At 49.8% G+C, this 18821-nt stretch overlaps 3 protein-coding genes across 3 annotated transcripts; 2 read left to right on the forward strand and 1 right to left on the reverse strand.

The window, feature by feature from the left end:
- Positions 1-6194: 6194 nt before the first annotated feature.
- LOC310662295 (histone H4) lies at positions 6195-6713 on the forward strand. The gene has a single exon (XM_083409079.1). The coding sequence runs from the start codon at positions 6301-6303 to the stop codon at positions 6610-6612; it is 312 nt and encodes a 103-aa protein (XP_083265205.1). The 5' UTR covers positions 6195-6300; the 3' UTR covers positions 6613-6713.
- A 5087-nt stretch (positions 6714-11800) lies between these two features.
- Positions 11801-13095, forward strand: LOC310662340 (histone H1.10-like). The gene has a single exon (XM_083409138.1). It carries the CDS (start codon positions 11876-11878, stop codon positions 12560-12562), a length of 687 nt encoding a protein of 228 aa, XP_083265264.1. The 5' UTR covers positions 11801-11875; the 3' UTR covers positions 12563-13095.
- A 371-nt stretch (positions 13096-13466) lies between these two features.
- On the reverse strand, positions 13467-14778 carry LOC310662433 (histone H3.2). The gene has a single exon (XM_083409350.1). It carries the CDS (start codon positions 13965-13967, stop codon positions 13557-13559), a length of 411 nt encoding a protein of 136 aa, XP_083265476.1. The 5' UTR covers positions 13968-14778; the 3' UTR covers positions 13467-13556.
- Between the last annotated feature and the right edge of the window lie 4043 nt (positions 14779-18821).

Raw genomic sequence — 18821 nt, forward strand, 5'->3', positions numbered from 1 at the left:
TGACAAGAGCAAGGAGACGGAGCAGCTTTCTCTAGGAACATTGACCTTCTCTCCCTGCCACCCCCATCAAAGAGCTGGGTGGATTGGGCCCAGAGGCAAGTGAGTGGGCAGCAATGCCTTGGAAAGAGGAAGGGACCCCATCAAAGGCACTCTGCCCAAGGGTCTTTCATCCAGAACCTGGATTGAACACCAGGGACAGGTGGCAAGGATCTGGCTGTTTTTAGGCATGTTCAAATTTTTGGATTGAATTTTAAAAGGTAAAGAGACCCCTGACCATTAAGTCCAGTCGTGGCCGACTCTGGGGTTGCAGCGCTCATCTTGCTCTACTGGCCGAGGGAGCCAGCGTACAGCTTCCGGGTCATGTGGCCAGCATGACTAAGCCGCTTCTGGCGAACCACAGCAGTGCACAGAAACGCCGTTTACCTTCCCGCCAGAGCGGTACCTATTTATCTACTTGCACTTTGACGTGCTTTCGAACTTCTAGGTTGGCAGGAGGGATTGAATTTTAGGCATGTTCAAATTTTTGGATTGAATTGGTCTGCAAAGCAGATCTAAAACCTACACCTCGTTAGAGCCAGGAGTTGGACCAGATTCCCCTTGGGATCCCTTCCAGCCTTACAATTCTATGACTTCCCTCAGAGGAAGCCCCCCCTGCTCCAAACACCTGGCTGAACTGCGCTCTCCTCTTCTGAGCACGTGAAACTGCCTCGCTACCCCACCGTTGCTGCCCTATAGATCTATCCTATAGTTTTATAGTCGGGGAAAACCAAAACTTCGCTTGTGCGTTTGCACTGCTGGCCTGCAACTTGATTGCAGCACCGGAGTTGCAGGCAGACACCTGCTGTATGTACAGTGGTACCTCAGGTTACATACGCTTCACGTTACAGACTCTGCTAACCCAGAAATAGTGCTTCAGGTTAAGAACTTTGCTTCAGGATGAGAACAGAAATCGTGCTCCAGCGGTGCAGCAGCAGCAGGAGGCCCCATTAGCTAAAGTGGTGCTTCAGGTTAAGAACAGTTTCAGGTTAAGAACGGACCTCCGAAACGAATTAAGTACTGGGCACCACTGCATATGTCGGCATGCGCATTGTTACAAGGGGGAGGAAGCATGCTCGGTCAGCAACCATCGCGGTTCTGCTCTCCGGTGTGGACGCCAACAAACGCTGAAGGCGCGTGGAGGGACACGTGGGGGTGGGCATTGTTGATCTTCAAGAGGGGGCGTGGCGGAAGCTTTTGTGCACAAGCGGGGAGTGCAAGTGTATCCGAAGTTGATCATTCCTCCTGAGGCAAGGAAGAAGGGCTACCCCTATGCTATCCATATAATCAGTTATTAGTAATCAATATATTCATATATGCTCACACATAATCAGGGCTTACAGTATTTTATCATCCATTTTGAATCAAAGGGAAGCTGTGCCTTAGCTAACTGCATACTGCTTGAAACAGCAAAATTAGGAGCCGACCTTTCCCCTACAAACATCCGTGTACGCTGGACAAGGGGAGACGTGAATCAGAGATTCTGGTACAAAATCCCCTCAGATACAGGCTAAATTAATCCACAGAACAGGAAGAGCAAAACCACAAAATCTCCAAACTCCCTGTCCTGTCATAACTAGGGGAGAGGTTAGACAGAGCGTCACTGCAAGCAACGGAAAGCAGAACTAGAACTCTGTGCTTGACCAGGAGCTGGAAGCATGGCAAGAAGCTTGCTAATTGGCTATTTTCGCTGGCGATATCGTGACTGCCTCATGGTTGTCTCATGATCTATGATTTGCTGTGATCTGCTCAGGTATAAAGACCCCTGGATTTCTGTCAATCGGGGTCCCAGTTCCTTTTGGAAGAGATTCCAACCTGGGTCCTTATTGCCTGGCAATAAACTTCACCTTCCAATTCTCCATTTGCTGAGTCTGCCTGATCCTTATTGACTCCAAGAGGGTACCTGCTTATTACGTTCATTGCTTCACTACTATTTGCAGGACCCTCCCCCCCCCCCCCCCGGGAAGATGGCAGAGGGAGGGAAAGGGGTGTGTTTCACCGCGGGGGCTACCTGGAGGCGTCAACCCAACCCACTCCCCGCCGCTCCCGCCTGCAGCCCCGGCGCCTCCCCTCAGGGCAGCAGCGGTACAGGCAAGGAAGGGGGATCCCGGCCAGCAAGCGAGATAGGGCAGCGGCTGGAGCTTTTCCATTGCAGGAGACAGATCAGGGGAAAGGGATCTCTCCTGCTCTCCACAGGAGGAAACCTGCTGGAAACAAAGCATGTTGGATAATTGGGGAGGGGCGGAGAGGGGATCACATGCAGTACTCACTCCGGATGGAGATGCGCCCCAAGCGCTCGTATCCGGATACACTAGTACAGTAATCACCAGCCGCCTTTCTGATCTGATTGCTCAGCTTTGCAAAGCAGGAATTAAACTCCCCTTTCCCTCGCCCTCTCCAGTTTTCCCACTCTTTGGGCGGCGGGAGGAGAGTTAAAAGAAAGGGGGGGGGGGGGACAAGGAATCCTGAAGCACCTCTCCAAATCTTCTAGAGTCTACTCTTTTATCAGAGCCCCCAAGTGTCGTGCTCTGCCTCACACCTCTTCAGCTTGCGATTCCCCGTACTTAACAACGAATCCCTTCGTAGTAGCACCCAACTCCTTCCCTCCCTTTTATTTACTTACATCCTGATACTTCTTACCCTTACAACAACCCTGTAAGGTTGGAAAAGCAACATAGACTCTTGTGGCACATTAAAGACGAAGGGAGGGCGCAATAGCCCTGTCCTCTTTGGTTTTTGCTAAACAAACAAACAAACCACCTCCGTAGCGATATGTAGCCATGGGGAGGAGCAACTGGCCCATAGCAAAGGGATCAGTGGTTCAGCACCTGCTTTGCATGCAAAAGGTCCCAGATTCAGTCTTCTATATAGTATGGATATATATATATATATATATATATATATATATATATATATATAATATATCCCCCACTTCAGTAAGTCAGGTTGTAATGTACACCAGTGGCGTAGCGTGGGGGGTGCAGGCCGCACCGGGCGCAACATCTGGGGGTTAGGGGGCACAAATCCACGGGTTAGGGGGCGCAAATTACTTGCCTTGCCCCGGGTGCTGACAACCCACGCTACGCCACTGATGTACACTTCAGTGTACATTCCCAATCTACCCCAATGATGAGATAAACCACATCATCTTTAGACATGGAGCAGAATTAATGGATGTAACTACAAACCATTTTGGGATTTTATATTGTGATATGCTTCATTTTTTTTGGTGGTAATTTTTCATCTGTGTATTATGATTTTGTATGGTTCGGGACATTTTGTCCTGTTGTATGACAGTTGAAAGCACAGTTGAAAGAGGAATCCTTGCAAAACCAGCCACAACATGCCTTCAGGCATCCAAGTGAAGAGAGATCCTATCTCTTTGTTAGCAAAGGCTGCCCTTCTTTATCCCATGGGATTCTGCTTTCAGGAATGCTGCAGAGAAAGGAACCTCATTGCTACCAGGTCAATGGCAAAATGGCTTCTTTCCCTCTCTTGCCTTTTCCCCTTATTGCCAGTTCTACAACAGGACCTACTCTTTCTCTGGCAAGCAGCACAAAATGAATTACGAGGCCTGTTGCTACAGCAGAGGTTTTCAACCTTTTTGAGTCCACAGCTCCCTTGACCAACTACAGTCATACCTTGGAAGTTGGACAGAATTCGTTCCGAAAGTCCGTTCGAGTTTCAAAACATTCAGAAACCAAAGTGTTGCTTTCGATTGGCTGCAGGAAGCTGCCGAAGCCCTGCGCTTGGGTTCCAAAGAACATTTGCAAACTGGAACCCTCACTTCCGGTTTGCGGTGTTCAGGAGCCAAAACGTCCAAGTACCAAGGCATTCAAGATCCAAGGTATGACTGTACATTCTTTCTGCAGCACCCCAGGAGCCCAGTTATGTCACCCTTTGCCGCAGAGCCAGCAGCCAGCCCCTCACCCCCATTCAAACACACTCCTCTCCCTCACCTTGTGAGTCCTCCAGGCAGCTGCTATTGCTGCCCCTGGTCTCTGAGCTGCCCCCCTGCCCCAAGGGGAGGTGCCTCCTCACACTGCCCCACAAGGGCATATGACACACCCCCTGGCCAGCCCCAGAGGCACCATTTGCCTGGGAAGCTTGCCATGTAGCCTGGGCTGCTGCAATAGCTGTGCAAGCCTTTGAGAGGCTGAGATGCAAGAGGGCTTCAGAGGGACAGAGGCCAGCACTGCCCAGGGCACCCCTGACCATCATTCCAGGCACCCCAGGGTGCCACGGCACAGTGGTTGAAAACCACAGAGATCAGGAAATAGGAATGTAATACACAATGTTCCTTTTTTAGAGGGTGCTGACATGAGTTAGGGACTCCCTGATACAGTACATTTAGGACCAAGGCTCAGAACTTTCTGGTGGGGAAAAAGAATGCACCATTTTGGAAGAGACATCTTAAACATGCCAGGGAGCAGGATGTGAAAGGCTACATTGAAGAAAGGACTGCAAGTGTTTGGGGAAGCATGATTATGCGGTACTGGATGTTTTGAAGAAGAGCCTAGGGGACTATGAATTGAAAAGGGAGGTTAGATGTGGGGAACGATGGATCTTCTTTCTGGGCATGATTTGGGGACAGATATAGACATTTGTGTCTGTACAAGTAAAGAAGAAATTCACAGCAATGTAATTAAAAAAGAAAAGAAAGTATCAATGGTAGTGCTTTTTTATTATTGCAACACAGAAACACACACACACACACGTGTCTTGTGGCACCTTAAAGACTAACACAACTATTATGGCAATACTAGTCTTTAAAGTTCCACAGAACTCATTTTGCTGCAGCTGACTAATACAGATACTTTCCTGAAAATTATAACACACACAAGTTCTTGCACCGAAGTGTCTTAGCCACTATCAGATGGAGGAAGGCTGCTCTAGAATGTTCTGTCTCAAGCAGCCAGCATGGCCAGTGGTAGGGAATGCCATGAGTTGTGGTCCAAAATATCTGGAATAGCAAACTAGGCTGGCCAAAAAAAGTGGTGAAAGCCCTACGGGTGGGAAAAATAACTTGCATGTATGTAGAGGGTAACAAATTTGCATCCAGTTATATATTAAACCACCATCAGCAATCAGGATTGCGCAACGACACGCCAAACCGAGTAAGGGAGCTGGCGTGAGCGAATAGGATTCGGAACAGCTGATGAAACGCAGGCTAAAATGGCGACTGGAGAACGGCTCCCCTTTGTTAAGGGAGGGCGGTTATACTAGTCCGCCTGGAAGGAAGGGCACAGACAAAATGAAAAATGCCAAAGAAAAGGGTCCTTAAAAAATAAAATCCCGCGTCCTGATGTGATTGGCCATCAGGATATCTCGGCTTCTCCTCCGAATGATCATAGCGCGGGGAGTTTAATATTCAATTAATCTTCATGTAAAATGGGAGAGGCACTGTTGAGAGCCAGCCACCGTCCGCTGACACTCTCCTGTATAGGTTTCCCCCGGTCGCTTCTTTTGTGAGATAAGGTTATTTTGAAAAAAACCCACTTTATCCGCTCCTCCCCTTAAGAAAAACACACAGAAGACCATAGGTGCCGGCTCACTGGGGTGTTCAAGCACCCCCAAAATTCCCCGTGAAGGGGCCCAGACACTCACAAATTTCGGCGCCCGGGCAATGCGCGCTGCATGGCAACCACGGCCCCGGCAGCCGCGGGGCCAAGCTAGCGCTCCTGCAGGAGACTCATTTCCAATGTTAAGTTTCTACTTCCAAGATCGCTGCCCCGCAAAAACCCCGGCGCCCCCGGAGTGTTCGGGACTGGAGCTTCGTTGCCGCGTTAGCAGGTATGTATGTCAGACGCGTGGGAGAATTAGGCCACGTAGTTTCTTGGAGTTTCCAGGCCGAAGACGAGAAGGCAGGCTCCTCTATCTCTAGGCTGCAATCCTTGTAAACCCCACTGAACACATGCCGTGCAACTGAGCTGTTAGGAAGCACACTGGAGGCTGCATTCGCCCCATTCATTGAGCTGAGCGACGCTTTTGGAATCCAAGCCCGCAATAACCAAGCTTGAATAAGTCTTTCCCCGGGCTCGAGCTCTGATTGGATACTTCTCCACGAGGTCTGATTGGACAGCTTCCATGGTTCTGCTGATTGGTTACTGACAGTTCATGGGCGTTTCCAACACGCGGGGAACAAGTGGGAGGCGGAGCCTATATATTTCTCGTGCAGGTTTCCACTCTGGTCCGATTTCAGAATATAAAAGTTGAGGCAGCCTCTGTTTCGCGGCACAGTTTGGTTTCTGCTCTACTGAGAAGATGTCTGGACGTGGAAAGGGAGGAAAAGGCCTTGGAAAGGGGGGTGCCAAGCGGCACCGCAAAGTGCTTCGCGATAACATCCAGGGCATCACCAAGCCTGCTATCCGCCGCTTGGCTCGCCGCGGAGGCGTGAAGCGTATTTCTGGCTTGATCTACGAAGAGACCCGAGGCGTCCTCAAAGTCTTTCTGGAGAACGTGATTCGCGATGCTGTGACCTACACCGAGCACGCCAAGAGGAAGACAGTGACTGCCATGGACGTCGTCTACGCTCTGAAGCGCCAGGGTCGTACTCTGTACGGTTTTGGTGGCTAAGGGGATTTCTTCGTTCTTGAAGCTACTTAAAAGAAAACAAAAAACCCAAAGGCCCTTTTCAGGGCCACCCACTTTTTCTTAAAAAGTGCTGAACCACCTAATTATGATACTGATACATTGCATGCGGAAATAATTCTGAGTTACGGTACTTTGTTATCTTTATTATCGTTTCACAGTAAATGAAAAGGATTTCTCGTAAAAGTGAGTCGAGTGTTGCAGCCGACCTAGGATTGGCTTCCTTTATTAAGAGTAACGCTAAACCGCTTCTATAAAAGTTCCTAGGTTTAACCCTACCGCTTTGTTTGCTACCCGCGAGTGATTTATGATATTTAACTTGCAATTCCACCCTCGAGCGCCTTCTGAGAGTGAAAGCGGTCGCCATTTTCTTTCAGGAAAATAATTGGTGCTTCTGCGCTTGGGGAATATAGCCTCCCCCTCTTAAGTGGTCTTTTCTGGTTCTTCCTAAACGCACTCTTCCATCTTCAGCTGTGCTTAAACCTACTCTTAAAAACTATAAAAACTCTTAAACGATAAAAAACGAGATCTGAATGCTGCACTGGCTTCCGCCATGCTGACCCGAGAACAAAGAGAAGCAGATGGAGGTGGAAGGGCGTGGTTTAATTCCCCGCCACAACGACTCGGCGGCGCGGGAAATTCAAAATCTCGCATGAGTTAAAACAATGGAGTTTCTGCAATGAGTGTAAACTGCCACATGATGGCAGCAAAAATTGCAAAAAGCTCTTTTGCTTAAAAAAAACAACAACAGAAAGAACCCAACCACCACCAATAATGAAAAGGGCTAAAGATGATGTTAATGTAAGAAAACTACTAGCTCTGATCAGAGGCAGTAATGTCAGTTGCTGGAAACTGCAGGGAGAGGGGAGTTCTGTTGTGCTCAGGTCTTGCTGAAATAGGAAACCCATTGGTCTGATCTTGCGAGGAATCCTATTCGGAATAAGGGAATTTCCCTTTAAAAAAGGGAAACGTTGACAGCTATGATCTTATGTTCTTAAAACTGGAATACAGACTGCTTGATGTGAGTTTTGATTAACTAACTAGCATCAATATATTCTTGCTGGGCTGTGTGTTGGTGATCCCAATTTCATGAAACACCCCTTTTTAAAAAAACAAACTAGATATTGTGTGTTCTTTTGAAAGCTGTAGTTCGTTGAATGTCTTATGCCATGGTACCTTTGTTATAAAGGTTCTTAACATTTCGGGTATGTATTTGTGTTGTGTGTGTGGTGTCCACTGTAGAGCCATGCTGACCCAGAAGAGCTGATCCTGAGAGTTGGAGAATATTCCAGAGTAATTTGGGATATGGCAAAGAGGGACCGCAGAGGGGTGGGGGAAGTCAACAAAAATTGGGTGCCCTGCCATGCTTGACCAAGAAGTGTTTCCACTTGCCCTGGTGGATATAATTCATCAGCTACATATTAATTTCTCTTTCCTTACAAGAGCCTAATGAGATAAACAAGCTCCAGTGCACAGCCAAGAAAATGGTTTTTTGGTTGTTGTTTTTTTAAAGATAGCCTTAAAGACTTTAAACATGACCTATTGCTCTCCTACTCTCCTATCCCTAGAATGACATGGTGGGGAAGCCCTGCTATCCTCTCTTTCTGGAGGTATCACTTGCTAGTTGTTTCTATGGCAACATAGTTGTACAGTGGTACCTTGGTTCTCAAACTTAATCCGTTCCAGAAGTCCGTTCCAAAACTAAAGCATTCCAAAACCAAGACACACTTTCCTATAGAAAGTAATGCAAAACAGCTCAATCCATTCCAGACTTTTAAAAACAACCCCTAAAACAGGAATTTAACATGAAATTTTACTATCTAATGAGACCATTGATCCATAAAATGAAAGCAATAATCAATGTACTGTACTATAAAATGAATGACAGTATTGTAGATGATATTTTTTTAAAAAAATATATCTTACCTGCACTGAAGATAGTCATTGTTTGGATCTTTTATCTATTTCCACAGTCACACAATCAGTCAGTAGTTGAAATGGGTTCCACACAGTCACAAAGACAAATTAACTGAAAAAGCCTCAAAAACAAAAACTCAAAATAAATAGCAAAAACAAAAGCGTCAAACCTGATCCATTCTGGAAGTCCGTTTGACTTCCAAAATGTTCAAAAACCAAGGCACAGCTTCTGATTGGTGCAAGCACCTCAGAAACAATAGCTGACAACTGCATCTTCGAAAACCGAAACACTTACTTCTGGGTTTTCAGCATTTGGGAACCAAGCATTTGAGTACCAAGGCGTTTGAGAACCAAGGTACCACTGTACTTGACTAAATCTTTAGATATGTAAAAAAGGGGTGCTTAAAAGGCTTTAAAGGACTAGCCTGAATGCCTTCTGCCACAGAATCCCACCCCACAAATACAAAACTGCCTGCTTGGAGGGGACTCAAAGATAGCATTCCAAATGGTTATATGGAATAATTAGGTTTCTTGGTATCATTATACCAAGGGAAGGTACTCTGCCAAAGAAATTTAGGGAATCTCCATAAAAAGACCACAGAAGAGCTCTGCTCTTGGAAGCATTTAAATTTAAGTTGGTTAGACCAAATTGCAGCACTGAAGATGTGAATGCTTCCTAAATTTCTATTTTTCTTTCTGAAACTGCCCATACATATCCCTTGTCCTCAACTGGATGGATGGCAACATTTGATTATTAGTATTTTTATTTCAGGAGTTAAAAGGAGCAGGATGAACTGTCTAACCCTGTATCGACCGAGAACTAAGGGAGCTCTTGGTGCCCCAAATCTTAAGCTGCATTATGAGGTCTTGCAATTAAAATTGTTGACACATGTGATTAATAACTCAGCTTTAAATCTATCAGTCAAAACGGAACTTGGAACCCTCACAACCCAATTTTAATGCCCTATCTTTCCTGAAAACATCATGGGCTCACATTAGCAAAATAAGTAACAGCAAAACTTCTGAATGCAGTGTGAATGGCAGTTTGCACTTAGCTCATTTGCCATCACCTTTAACTCCTATTTTGGATCAACTGGCCTTTGCTTTGATGATAAGTATCACCAGTTCCTATTGTGCAGAAAAATGGGAATCCATAAAATGAAAAGAGATTTTGACCGAAAGTTGACCCATTGCAGAAAATTTGCTTAAGGATAAAATAAAACATGTCTCCCTATAACAGACTCCAACTCAAGTATATTCATTTATCCAAGTCCTACTCCATAAAGGAGAAGGGCTCCGTTCCTTGACTTTAAAAAAAAACCCTTTTGTTCACATGCAGTCTCCAGTTGAAGTGGCCAAGCTTCAAATATATACAAATTTCTACTCAATATACGTAGAATGTGGCTCATCCCATGGACTGAGACTAGTTTGGGAGAGCAACTGAGGTACTTGGATAGAGGATTTGGGAAATGTTGCTGTCCAGAGCCCCATTAAAAACCATATCTGCAAATACAGTATACAAGAAGCCACTCTAAAAAGGCTATTGAGATGGTATTGGACTCCACTCTGTTTGTCTAAAATCAGAAAAGGAGAGGCTGTGGTTCTAATGGAACACTACTTCATATGTGGTGGAATCGCTTCATCTGGCACTCATGGATTCACCCAAAGAATTGTGGGAACTGTGGTTCACCCTCACAGGGCTACAGCTCCAAACACCCTAAACAAACTACAGTTCCCAGATTCTTTGCAGGGAGCCATGTGCATTAAATGTTCTGTGTGTGTGCAGCCTAAAACAACAACAAACACACAAACTGAGCAGCTCAGGATACTTGCATCTGGCATCAGAATGTGTCATATCCAGACATAAAGTGTGACCTAACAGTCTTGAGTGATATCAATGAAAAGTCCCTGGGTTGATTTATATGTAGACACCCCTTGCAAAATCAAGCCCTGGTCCACTCATTGGCAGGAATCACAGCAAACAGCAGCTGATACCTAGTGGTCCATTGAAAACTGACCAGTGGTCTGCTGGGGCATCACATCCTTTGCTTTATATGAATTTGAAAGCTGGTGCCACAGAGGAGAACTTTGAGATGGTGAAAATGTACGAGCATCAATCACCAGTGCAGTCCTATATACGTTTATTCAGCATCAAGGCAGGTTGCGCCCTGTGGGCTCCTTAAAATATGATGGCAACTTTATAAATTCATAAAGCGATAAGGAGAGAACTGAAACTGACTCCTTCCAGCCATTTCAGATTGTTCTGCCATTGTTATACTCTGATTTCAAGAGGATTGTTTGTATTCTAGCAACCGAGTTTTGCGAAATCCACACTCCCTTCCTCCTCCAGTCCCTTTGATCAAGATATGATCTATTTGCATTTAATAAATTGCTATTGCAATTTCCCAATTAGGTACCTGGGTCAGAAATCAGGCTGTTTCATTGCACAAATAAAACTCTGCAGAATGGAGTGAAAAGAAGGAATAGGATACAGTACTTTCCAGACGGTGAGCCAGTCATTAGACACTTAAAAACCTCCAGCACCCATTAGTGTGGCAAGGAGAATGCTAGCACCATAAAATGCCATGGGTACTTTCAGAACTATTTGTTAGGATCAATATATATTGTCAGGCCATGAAAAGGAGTGAGATAATTTAAAATAAATAAAGAAATATTTTTATACGCCCTAAAACTGAGGGCCTTTCTGTGCGAGGCAACTTCTCTCTGGGCCCAAAGTGAATGAATGAATGTGTTACTTGGCCCAACTCGAAGCGCTTTTGCGCAACAACGGCCGCTCCGGAGACGCCGGGTCCCCCACCAGCGGGGCGCAGACCCCCCCGAGATTGGCCCGGCGCGTTTCTCGGGCCCCCGATGGCCGCGAGAAGTTTTTAATTTAGCCGAAAAAGGCCCAGATTTCCCGGCGCCAGGCGCGCCGAGCGGGACTCGGCCGCGCTTCTGCCCGGTTTCCCCCGGCGCGCCGCCTCCCCGGCCCGCGAGGCGGCCGGGCTCGGAGAGAGAGGCTCCCACGGGTCCGTTTCGCTCGGGGCCCGGCGCGCTACGAGGCGGCGACGCGGCGATTTGGGCCGTTTTGTGGCACCCAAGAAACACAAAGTTGCAGCGGGGACAGGAGCCATGTCTGGCTGCGGAGGAACGCGCGGGGTCTGCGAGCGCACCAATCAGCGCGCAGCTCCGCCCCTATAAATAGCAGGCAGCTCCGGGGCCGCACTTCAGACTTTACTTTTCGGTTCCGAGAGGTTCTAGCCCGCAGCCCGCCGCCTCCTCCTCCTTCAGCATCAGCCCCAGCGGAAAGCCGTCGCGAGCCGAGGGGACCATGTCGGAGACTGCTCCCGAAGCGCCCGTGGCCGCGGCGCCGGCCGCCAAGGCGCCGGCCAAGAAAGCCAAGAAGCCTGCGGGAGGCGCCAAGGCGCCGCGCAAGGCGTCGGGCCCCAGCGTGACGGAGCTGCTGACCAAGGCGGTGGCCGCGTCCAAGGAGCGCAACGGGGTGTCCCTGGCGGCGCTCAAGAAGGCGCTGGCGGCCGCCGGCTACGACGTGGACAAGAACAACAGCCGCATCAAGCTGGGCCTCAAGAGCCTCGTCAGCAAAGGCACCTTGGTGCAGACCAAAGGCACGGGCGCCTCGGGCTCCTTCAAGCTCAACAAGAAGCACGACACGGCCAGGGACAAGGCGGCGGCCGGGGCCAAGAAGAAGCCGGCGGCGGCCGCCGGGCGCACCAAGAAGGCGGCGCCCAAGAAGCCCGCCTCGGGCTCGGCCAAGAAGCCCAAGAAGCCGGCCGCCAAGAAGAGCCCCAAGAAGGCGGCCGCGGCCAAGAAGCCGGCGGCGGGCGCCAAGAAAGCGGCGGCCAAGAGCCCCAAGAAGGCCAAGGCCGCCAAGCCCAAGAAAGCGGCGCCCAAGAGCCCCGCTAAGGCCAAGGCCGTCAAGGCTAAGGCCAAAGCCAAGCCCAAGACGCCCAAGGCCCGAGTGGCCAAGCCCAAGAAGGCGGCGCCCAAGAAGAAGTGAAGAGGCCACGCCACGCCCGCCCGCCAGCAGCCCTCGCCATCCCAAAGGCTCTTTTAAGAGCCACCCACTTTCTCACCCGGAAAGAGCTGACTTACGCACCAGAGGTTCTCCCCGTACTTTGAAACTCACACACCCCTCTCGCCCGCTTCTTCATAACAAATACAGGGACGCTGCAATCCCTGTGCGCACTTGCACCCTAGTCTGCGCTAGCACTTCGGTGCAGCTACGCTGAGTGGTTCGCCTCCTTAGCAGTGGTTTGGGGTACTTGGTTTTACAGGGCAGTAGTGTACTGTAGTTTGCTTGAGCGTAATTACTCGTGTGCCTACTCCTGTGTTGTCAGCTAAGAGTGAATTGAGGGCATTTTAATAAGTCTTCGCTGGTTCAGACTTAAGAGTGGGCAACAGTTTCGCGAGAGGGTCTCGAGTGCAACAAAGTTTGGTATACGAGTTCCAGGGTGTAGACACACAATTTCCCGCTAGGTATATCCCTTACTCCGCCCACAAGAATGAACGCTGAAATTCCAGTACGCGCTTGCGCCAGTCATCACTAGTCATCATTTTCCCAGATCCTTAAATCCCCCATATCTCCAGCCTGAAGGAGCTGCTGCCACCCTTCTTCATTCAGTGCTTGACTCCGTATAAACTCACGATAAACACTATCCGCCATGCACACACCAGTGCCCATTCCCCCCCAATCTTTTCACTTTTAATGTCCTTCCTCAAATGTTTACGTATAGTGGTTACGCCACACCAGAGCTACGAAATCGTAGCGCATTACTGAAACTTCTAAAAAAAGCTGTTTTTAGGTAAGCCTGTTTAAAGATACAAATGCAGTAGAAGCCATACCAGGGATAGCCCGTTACGTATTTTGGACAATATAAACATACAGATCGCTGCAGCAGCAACCAGCTCTTTAAGTGAAGGAGTGGGTGGCTCTTAAAAGAGCCTTTGGGTTGTTACGAGTTTGCCGAAATGAACTGTAATTCTGTAGTTTTTTAAGCCCTTTCCCCGCGGATGCGCCTGGCGAGCTGGATGTCTTTGGGCATGATGGTCACCCGCTTGGCGTGGATGGCGCACAGGTTCGTGTCTTCGAACAGACCCACCAGGTAAGCCTCGCTCGCCTCCTGCAGAGCCATCACCGCAGAGCTCTGGAAACGAAGGTCCGTCTTGAAGTCCTGCGCGATCTCGCGCACCAGCCGCTGGAAGGGCAGCTTGCGGATCAGAAGCTCCGTAGACTTCTGGTAGCGCCGGATCTCGCGCAGCGCCACTGTGCCCGGGCGGTAGCGGTGAGGCTTCTTCACGCCCCCCGTGGCCGGAGCGCTTTTACGCGCAGCCTTCGTGGCCAGCTGCTTGCGCGGCGCTTTGCCGCCGGTAGATTTGCGGGCGGTCTGCTTCGTCCTGGCCATCTCTCCAAGGAAGTCAGCAACAAAGTTAACCTCTCTGCAGTACTTCGAAACAATGAAGGCAGCGGCTGGGCTGGCGGATACTTATAGCCGAATCCTCGTGGTCCTATTGGCTGAGGTCCGCAACGCAGCCGTTGAAAAAGTTTGAATATCGCGGGCTCTGCCCTGGTTGGACCAGTGATGGCAAAGCTTTCTGATTGGTTGATCCTCCTTCTCGCACGCCCAGTCTTTGTTCTCTGGAGTGAGGACCCTCCGGGCCGCCTCTCGCTTTCTAGCAGTAAACATGCCATGCCCAGTCACATCCCGCAACGATTCACAGATTCACACGCGGAAAGAACGCGCACGGCTGCTGTGTTGTGCTGAGGAATCATAGCGCAAGGAGGAATTCCCTCCGGTGCGGATTCTCCCTTGTTATTCAACATGAATAACCTTAGCATTCATTTTATTAGAGCTGCAAAACCTAAGCACACTCAGAAGGGGGGGGGGGGGCAGAACTAGCTCCATGAAAATTACTCCCTTGTTAAGTGGAGCTAGGATTGCTCCCTAATTATAGGACTTGTCAGTGGCACATTTAATCCCTATTATATCGTCGAGGTAATTCATATCAAACTGACAAGCGTAGATTTCCACTTCCCCCAAAAATGATTTTTATCTCACCTTTCAGCAGAAAAAAGTGGCCCATGTTTTAAGAGAAGGAACACCAAAGATGGAGATGGAAGAGGGGAAAACAAGATCATGCACTGTAGTAACAAAATTTTGTAGTAAAAAGGAGGAATTGAAAAATTTGGAGAGGAGTCTAAAGTTCCTAGTATTTCAGCACAGCCAAAAAAGGTGGTGGGTGGGGGTGGGGGTGGGGGTGGGGTGCAGTACCATCTCAATGCTAAGAGTGTGGTGCTGCTGATAATGTCAAGGTTGCAGATTCTATCCCGGTAAGAGACAGCTGCATATTCCTGCACTGCAGGGGGTTGGACTAAAGCATTCCTTCCAACTCCATGATTCGATAAGGCAATACATACAAAATGTATTAAAATCCATGAAATTATTCATTAAAATGTGCAGTTAATAATCCCCTACTCTGGCATGGGGTCAAATGCAGGCCTTCAGGTCTCCGACCAACCCTAGGGACTCTCCCCAGGCCACATTGGTCACTAGGGCGCCTTTGTGCTTTTGCCTGGTTGGAATGGATACAACTTGCTTGCATGGAGGGAGATGCTTGTGTGCGCGCATGTGTGTACATGTAGGGATTTCTGACATTTGCATGGCCAGAAGGTAGCCTAGAACGTCAGCCACACCTATTGCTCCACCCACTTTTTAATTCTGCCCCGACCCATCCCTTGCATGTGGCCCCCAGTGGGCTGCCCACAAAGGAGTGCGGCCCACTGACAGCAAAATGTGCTGCCCACTGCTTTAGAGGATGAGTAATATATTAAGCAGGGGGATGCGGGTGGCACTGTGGGTTAAACCACAGAGCTTAGGGCTTGCCAATCAGGTGGTCGGCAGTTCAAATCCCTGCGACGGGATGAGCTCCCGTTGCTCGGTCCCTGCTCCTGCAAACCTAGCAGTTCGAAAGCACATCAAAGTGCAAGTAGATAAATAGGTACCGCTCCGGTGGGAAGGTAAACGGAGTTTCTGTGCGCTGCTCTTGTTCGCCAGAAGCGGCTTAGTCATGCTGGCCACATGACCCAGAAGCTGTACGCTGGCTCCCTCGGCCAATAAAGCGAGATGAGCGCCGCAACCCCAGAGTCGGTCACGACTGGACCTAATGGTCAGGGGTCCCTTTACCTAATACATTAACCAAATGCACACTCCTCCCCCACCTTCTCAGTGGCACAAGTGATTTACAGCTCTGCTGTGTGCTCAGCTGTTTATGCCAACATTTTGCCACTGCAGTTGAGTCAGTTCATCAGCTGGGGCTGAGGGGCTAGAAACCACAGCTGGGACATGCTCTCCGCATGCGGGGCAGACTTGCCCTTTTATACTCTGTGAACTGCCCTCCTCATGTATTCAATAAGATTTTCACAGGCATATAAACTGTGTAGGACAGGGATGAGGAACCCGTTCCCTACCCCCAACCCCCCCCCCCCAAATAAATGGTTGTGTTCCATCAGCCCCTGTCACCACTGATTATTATTTTTATCCACTTGTCTACCCCACCTTTCCTCCCAGGAACTGAAAGTGGCCAGCATGGATTGCTCTCCCATTTTATCCTCAGGAAAGGGGGGGGGGGAGGGTTTCCTGGTGGGATTCAGCAGGAGCTTCCTCTACACACTTGATGCTCACTGACATTATTCTGGGTGCCTGAACAGAGCTTGTTGACGTAATAACAACAAAGACATCCAATCAACTTCCATTTGCCCCCACCAACATCCATTAGATGTGAAATTAACTCAGAGTCAAGAGTGGATTTTATGCTCTTTATTCAGCTCATAGAGGTGAGGAAGAATGGAAGTTCCCCCGAAATGTCTGCTTTATATACATTATTTACACAATGGGTCCCATGGGATTGGCTAATTCTGGTGTTCCCCTGTAGGCCAATCAGATTGCGGATTCACTTCCACCTGGAGCTGGATTGGGTGGCTCCTGTGGACCAATCAGACTGCTGCCTTTTGGATCCTATTCAACTCAGTACATAACACCCCTCCCCTCTAAGTTCCAGTCCTGCCTGGGAGGTTGCATTCATAGTCCTCAAGGTACGATGGCTGCCTACGTGTGTGTTGCGGCCTGGGGTGTTCCCTGGTCAGGGGTTCGGGTTTTGGCTCGTGTTCCAAGGATGCTGCAATGGGGCCGTTTGGTCTGGCGCAACTGGCTTGCTCAGTTGTGGCTCTTGTTCCGGTGTCCTTTCGGTCTCGCGGGTCCTCTCTGTATTTACTGATTCTGCCTCCCCTGCTGGCCCCTCCTGCTCTACGGGCCTCACTGCCCCACTGTTCCCTTGGGACTCCTCTAACCTGTCCTCCTGGTTTTCTCCTGGGAATTGTCGCTGTAGCTGGTCGCAGTGGCCAGCTGTGCCCCCCCCCTCCGTTACCACTTCGCACGACACAGGGCCAGTGACCCTGGAGACTGTGGCAGGTACCCATGCCGGGCCTGCCCCCAAATTCTTTGCGTACACTGGGTCCTGGGCCACGAAGGTCCGGGGGTTCCTGCCTTCCCCCGCCACTACCTCATTCTGAGCTCTGTCTGGTTGCGAGGCGCCAGCCCATTAGTAGTTCAGCAGGGCTCCGGCCAGTCGTTGAGCTGGGGGTGCTGTGCTGTGCTAGAAGGAATATGGCAAGGCAGTACTCCCAATCCCCTTGTGTCATGCGGCAGAGGGTGTCCTTCGTGGTCCGCACCATGCACTCTGCTTGGCCATTGGTGGCAGGGTGGAATGGCGCTGAGCGGATGTGGCGGATGGCGTTCAGCGCTGTGAAGGTCTGGAATTCTCCTGACATAAATGCGGTTCCGTTGTCTGAGACGAGAGTGTCAGGGAGCCCATGGGTTGCAAACAGCCCACGTAGTACCCAGATGGCTGGGTCGAAGTGGACATTACCAGTGTGACTTCCAGCCATTTGGTGTAGGAGTCCACCACTATGAAGAATGTTTTCCCCTGAAGGTCCACATGCAGCGAAGTCCACATGCAGGCGTGACCATGGTGCTCGGGCGGACTCCCAGGACTGGATTGGGGCCCTTGGGGGATATGGGCGGGAATCTTGGCAGGCCTGGCAGTGTTTGACCCAGGCCTCTATCACTCTGTTAATCCCCAGCACCACACATAACTCCTGGAGAAGGCCTTCATTCTCACTACCCCTGGGTGTGTCTCATGTAGGGATGTGAGGACCCTTTTGTGGAGGGGATGGGGAATAATGAACCTGCTTCCCATAACAGGCACCCCTTGTGGGCTGACAGTTCATGTTTATGGGTTGTGTAGCCTGCAAATTCTGGTCCAGGGCTGCTGCTGGGCCATCCCCTCCACACCCAGTCCAGGACCCAGGAGATGGCCTTATCTTTCTTCTTGTGCCTGAATGGGGCGGTTGGGAAGCAACTCCAGGCTCATAACCTCTTGTGCTGGGGCTGGGTCGGGGCCTGTTTTGGGTAGTGGTAGCCTGCTTAGGGTGTCCGCATGGCCCATCGCCTTCCCAGGGTGGTGAATCAATGTATTCTCAAAGCAGCTGTGGTCTGTGTGCTGCTTGAGTGCGCTGCTGTACTCGGTGCACCTCCTCCCTGCTGGATCCTGAGTCGTCGGTGAGGTCTTTGTGGTGGACCCTCGGTTGGGGCGGCAGGCTCAGCCGTGCCTCTTGCATCGACCTCTCGGCAGCTTCAGTTGCCAGGGCCTCCTCCAGAGCGACCTGGAACGTTAGGTCCTTCTTGGCATAGAGGCGTCGTTGCAGCTTCTCATCCTTCAGGCCACCGACGAGGCGGTCACGAAGCATGTTCTCCAACTCTGAGAAGTTGCAGAACCGGGCAGCTTGGCGGAGGGAGGTCACAAACCCAGTTATGGTTTCTCCAGGGGCTTGCCGCTTTGCGTAGAAGGCATTTCGATGAGCCACCACAGAGGGCTGCGGTGAGAAGTGCCCCTTCAGCCGTTCCATTATTGTTTTGTAAGGAACAGTAGCAACGTCTTCAGGCGCAAGGAGAGCCCGGGCAATTTTGAACGTCTCCTCTCCGCAGACACTGAAGAATATTGCTCTTTTCTTGGCCTCTTCTTCATTGGTGACCCCTTTGGCTTCTAGGAGGAAGGTGAAACGGGAGGCGTACGCTTCCCAGTCTCCGGATGCTGGGTTGAATGGCGAGAAGCTGCTGTCGGTTGCCATTCTGAGTTCCTTGTGTCCCGGAGCTGAAGCCTGGATACATGGTGCAAGGCAATGGTGCGACAGCCTGGATACA

The sequence above is a fragment of the Podarcis tiliguerta genome, assembly GCF_965153285.1.
Source record: "Podarcis tiliguerta genome assembly, chromosome: 13".
NCBI classification, from domain to species: domain Eukaryota; kingdom Metazoa; phylum Chordata; class Lepidosauria; order Squamata; family Lacertidae; genus Podarcis; species Podarcis tiliguerta.

Excerpts from the sequence above, each read along its gene's own strand:
- LOC310662295 (XM_083409079.1), top strand. The coding sequence starts at position 6,301 with ATGTCTGGACGTGGAAAGGGAGGAAAAGGCCTTGGAAAGGGGGGTGCC.
- LOC310662340 (XM_083409138.1), top strand. The coding sequence starts at position 11,876 with ATGTCGGAGACTGCTCCCGAAGCGCCCGTGGCCGCGGCGCCGGCCGCC.
- LOC310662433 (XM_083409350.1), bottom strand. The coding sequence starts at position 13,967 with ATGGCCAGGACGAAGCAGACCGCCCGCAAATCTACCGGCGGCAAAGCG.